Raw genomic sequence first — 5000 nt, forward strand, 5'->3', positions numbered from 1 at the left:
TTCTAAGTGTCTGACAACATTATGAAAGGATCCCTACAGAGATAGACCTTTTAGTTAAAGAGTAACATCCTTTTAGTTTAACATGAAACAGCCCCGAAATCACCATCACCAAACTCCACCAGACTCCATGTAAATAATCAGTGATTTTAGCGTCGTAAAACACGCTTCATTCAAAGTGGATAGAAACAAAACGAAACTATGAAAAGCCGTTTTGTATCGTCTGTCCACTGTTCCCACAATCACAACTCTAGTTTAGGTTGTAATAAACACATAGTTAACAGATTTACATGAGAAAATATGCTGGCTCTATACGCGCTAAAAGTATTGTTTTTTTAAATGGAGTCTGGTGGGTTTAGTGCTAGCGACTTCAGAGCTGTTTCTGGTTAAACAGAAAGGTCTTAAAGAGGTTTTAAAAGGTCTATCTCTGAAGGGATCCTTTCATAATGTTGTCAGACACTTAGAGTAATAATCTGAGTCTGTCAGCAGCAACAACAGAACTTTTAGTGACGCTAACTGCTGCTGAACATTAGTCCTGTAGGGTAACATTACAGCTTGTTACTAACTGCTGCTGAACATTAGTCCTGTAGGGTAACATTACAGCTTGTTACTAACTGCTGCTGAACATTAGTCCTGTAGGGTAACATTACAGCTTGTTACTAACTGCTGCTGAACATTAGTCCTGTAGGGGTAACATTACAGCTTGTTACTAACTGCTGCTGAACATTAGTCCTGTAGGGTAACATTACAGCCCGGTCTGTGGCTGCTGGTTACAGCGTTCTTAATACTGGACCAGTTTGAAAGATTGTTGTTCTCATCAGTCAAAATTAAATCATGGAAACATGCTCTAGTATAAACCCAAAGTATGAAATGAGCAGAATATGGGACCTTTAAATGTCAAAGGTTCACACAATCATTTGAATAAAGGAACGTGGATATAAAATATATTTAAAAACAGGTGTTGAAGCATCCAAATGCAGCCTTGACTCACCTTTACTGCACAGTCTCTCGCTGCATCAATAAAACAAACCTGACAGTCTTTCAAGTCTTTTATTATAGAAATGAAATGAAACTAGGGGCGGCCCAGAAAGAAAATGTAATAATACAAGATATGACTGAATGATAGGGGGATGAGCTTGTGATTGTGTGATTTCAGAGTATCTGTGTGGACCTGAAGCATCCCAGAGGAGCGAGCGTCATCCAGGAGGTACCAGCCTCTCACTGTGACGCACCAATATCCAATCAGACGCTCTGATACCACACTGAGAGAAATGGTAACATGTTTTCCTATAAAAAAGAATTTTGTTTAGTTTTTAACGTGTGTGTGTGTGTGTGTGTGTGTGTGTGTGTGTCTTTATCTGTGTGTGTGTGTGTCTTTCTGTATGTGTGTCTGTCTTTGTCTGTGTGTGTGTGTGTGTGTGTCTTTATCTGTGTGTGTGTGTGTCTTTCTGTATGTGTGTCTGTCTTTGTCATTGTGTGTGTGTGTGTGTGTCTTTATCTGTGTGTGTGTGTGTCTTTCTGTATGTGTGTCTGTCTTTGTCATTGTGTGTGTGTGTGTCTTTATCTGTGTGTGTGTGTCTTTATCTGTGTGTGTGTGTGTGTGTGTGTGCGTGTCTGTCTTTGCCATTGTGTATGTGTGTGTCTGTGTGTGTGTGCGTGTCTTTCTGTATGCGTGTCTGTCTTTGTGTGTGTGTGTGTGTGTGTGCGTGTCTTTGTGTGTGTGTGTGTGTGTGTGTGTGTGTGTGTGTGTGTCAGCTTGCAGGAGTGTGTGACGTGCTGGTAGAAAACTACCTCCCAGGGAAACTCCATCAGATGGGTTTAGGATACGATCAGCTGAGCAGAGTGAACCCCCGACTCATCTACTGCTCCATATCAGGTGACTAACTGCCCCCCCACTCATCTACTGCTCCATATCAGGTGACTAACTGCCCCCCCACTCATCTACTGCTCCATATCAGGTGACTAACTGCCCCCCCACTCATCTACTGCTCCATATCAGGTGACTAACTGACATTAGGTCTGTCTAGTCCACACAGCATTCCTGGATGGGAGAAAGAACATGCTCTGGTTTATTGGCATTTCTTTAAACCAATCACAATCGTCGTGGGCGGGGCTAAGCTCCGGACGGAGCCACGGTGCCTCTGCAGAGATCTGAGGAGCAGTTAACCATAGTCAAGAAAAGTGCAGAAAAAAATCGACAACAATATTGGAAAAAAGTGACAAAAATATCAGAAAAATGTGACAAGTTTGTGGCAGTACCACTTAGTTTAGTGTGAACCCGCTCAGTGAACTACAACATTACAAGAGAGGGAGGAAGTGGAGACACAACGTCCATATTTAGATCCAGTCTGTGCTCCAGACGCCGTCATGAGGCCGATAGAAGCCGCATCACTGCCGAGGTTTAACACTAGAGACAAGTACAGCTGTTCCTCAGTGGCAGAGACTCAGGGCCCTATTTTATCCATCTCAGCGCACGGCGTGAAGCGCCTGCTGCAGGTGTGTTTAGGACGTGTCCAAATCCACTTTTGCTAGTTTGACGGTGGAAAAAAGGGTCCGTGTGCCGGGGTCATGGTTCTAAAGGGTTGACCTTATTGTCTTCATTAATCAGAGGTGTGTTCTGGGCGTAACATGCAATCAACCAATCAGAGATCATCTCCCATTCCCTTTAAAAGCCAGGCGCGTTTGGACCTTGGAGCATTGCTGTTATGATGGAGGATTTGCACCGTAATATTTGTATTTGTAATCTTCTGCATGTGTGTGTGTGTGTGTGTGTGTGTGTGTGTGTGTGTGTGTGTGTGTGTGTGTGTGTGTGTGTGTGTGTGTGTGTGTGTGTGTGTGTGTGTGTGTGTGTGTGTGCTGTGCTAAAGGTCCCTGTGTGTGTAACAAGCATAGTGTGCACGTGCTGTGCACGAGCCTAGGAGCATTTTACTAATGCTCTGTTAAAATAACAATGAAATGCTGCGTTATTGACTTTAGACCAGGTTTTTGTTGGTCAATGGTGCCATCACTTCCCACTGCCTCAAGATAGCAATACTCCCAGAATGCACCTGAACACACCTCCCTGTAAGACCAGCACGCCCAGAATGCACCTGAACACACCTCCCTGTAAGACCAGCACGCCCAGAATGCACCTGAACACACCTCCCGGTAAGACCAGCACGCCCAGAATGCACCTGAACACACCTCCCGGTAAGACCAGCACGCCGAGAATGCACCTGAACACACCTCCCTGTAAGACCAGCACGCCCAGAATGCACCTGAACACACCTCCCTGTAAGACCAGCACGCCCAGAATGCACCTGAACACACCTCCCTGTAAGACCAGCACGCCCAGAATGCACCTGAACACACCTCCCTGTAAGACCAGCACGCCCAGAATGCACCTGAACACACCTCCCTGTAAGACCAGTACGCCCAGAATGTACCTGAACACACCTCCCTGTAAGACCAGTACGCCCAGAATGAACCTGAACACACCTCCCTGTAAGACCAGCACGCCCATGGGCCACAGATGGGAGCAGGTGCATTTGCTATTTAAACGACGTGGGCGCTGGACGGGAAACTGACACCTGGGTCGGTCTTAAACTAGCTTTTTGGGCTTTTCCACCTTTAATGGACAGGACAGCTAGGTGAGAAAGGGGGGAGAGAGGGGGGAGAGAGGGGGGAAGACATGCAGGAAATCGTCACAGGTCGGATTCGAACCCTGGACCTTCTGCGTCGAGGAATTAACCTCTACGTTTATGTGCGCCTGCTCTACCCACTGAGCACACCCGGCCACCAGAGCTTGTGTTTTCTATCAGCTGTTGTTCGCCTCTCTTCACTGAGTCCTGACTGTCTGAGTCTCGTTTAAAGGCCCATTACGGTTAACAGGCGGCAGTGCGCCCTCCTCAGCAGGAAGTGGTTCTGCTGTTGTGGTGGCTGAGTAATCTGGAGCAGCTGCACGCCGCAGTCGCACAGAAAACGGGGAAGAGTGAGCTGTAACGGGAAGGCTAATGTGCAGCGCATGGCGGCAGGAACTGGGGGTGGAGTCACTCTGGATTAGATACATGTGAGAGAAAGTCTCTTTGGTTAAAGTCAGTGCTGAACATTTAAAGGTTAACGACCTGGACCCTATGTTAAGCGTGATCGCTGTAACCAGCAGCCACAGACTGGGCTGTAATGTTACCCTACAGGACTAATGTTCAGCAGCAGTTAGCGTCCACTAAAAGTTCTGTTGTTGCTGCTGACAGACTCAGATTATTATTCTAAGAGTCTGACAACATTATGGAAAGGATCCCTACAGAGATAGACCTTTAAAACCTCTTTAAGACCTTTCTGTTTAACCAGAAACACCTCTGAAGTCGCTAGCACTAAACGCACCAGACTCCATGTAAATAAACAATACTTTTAGCGTGTATAGAGCCAGCATATTTTCACATGTAAATCTGTAAACTGTTTATTTCAACCTACCAGAGTTGTGATGGTTGGAAAAGTGGACAGACGACCCAAAACTGCTTTTCATAGTTTTATTTTGTTTCTGTTGAAATAAAACTCAATCTACATGTGGAAATATGCTCTAAAAGTCCTGATTATTTACATGGAGTCTGGTGGAAATATGCTGGCTCTATACATGCTAAAAGTCCTGATTATTTACATGGAGTCTGGTGGAAATATGCTGGCTCTATACACGCTAAAAGTCCTGATTATTTACATGGAGTCTGGTGGAGATATGCTGGCTCTATACACGCTAAAAGTCCTGATTATTTACATGGAGTCTGGTGGAAATATGCTGGCTTTATACACGCTAAAAGTCCTGATTATTTACATGGAGTCTGGTGGAGATATGCTGGCTCTATACACTCTAAAAGTCCTGATTATTTACATGGAGTCTGGTGGAGATATGCTGGCTCTATACACGCTAAAAGTACTGATTATTTACATGGAGTCTGGTGGAGATATGCTGGCTCTATACACGCTAAAAGTCCTGATTATTTACATGGAGTCTGGTGGAGATATGCTGGCTC

At 45.2% G+C, this 5000-nt stretch overlaps 1 protein-coding gene across 1 annotated transcript in view; it reads left to right on the plus strand.

Annotated features, from left to right (window-relative positions):
- Positions 1–5000, plus strand: part of sugct (succinyl-CoA:glutarate-CoA transferase) — a 70271-nt gene that overhangs the window by 2979 nt on the left and 62292 nt on the right. Inside the window, exons 5-6 of the mRNA XM_078267477.1 lie at positions 1154–1204; positions 1753–1873. Of these exons, the coding sequence (XP_078123603.1) occupies positions 1154–1204; positions 1753–1873 (172 nt within the window). The remainder of the gene's footprint in view (positions 1–1153; positions 1205–1752; positions 1874–5000) is intronic.

This window comes from Sander vitreus, chromosome 14, assembly GCF_031162955.1.
Source record: "Sander vitreus isolate 19-12246 chromosome 14, sanVit1, whole genome shotgun sequence".
Taxonomy (NCBI): domain Eukaryota; kingdom Metazoa; phylum Chordata; class Actinopteri; order Perciformes; family Percidae; genus Sander; species Sander vitreus.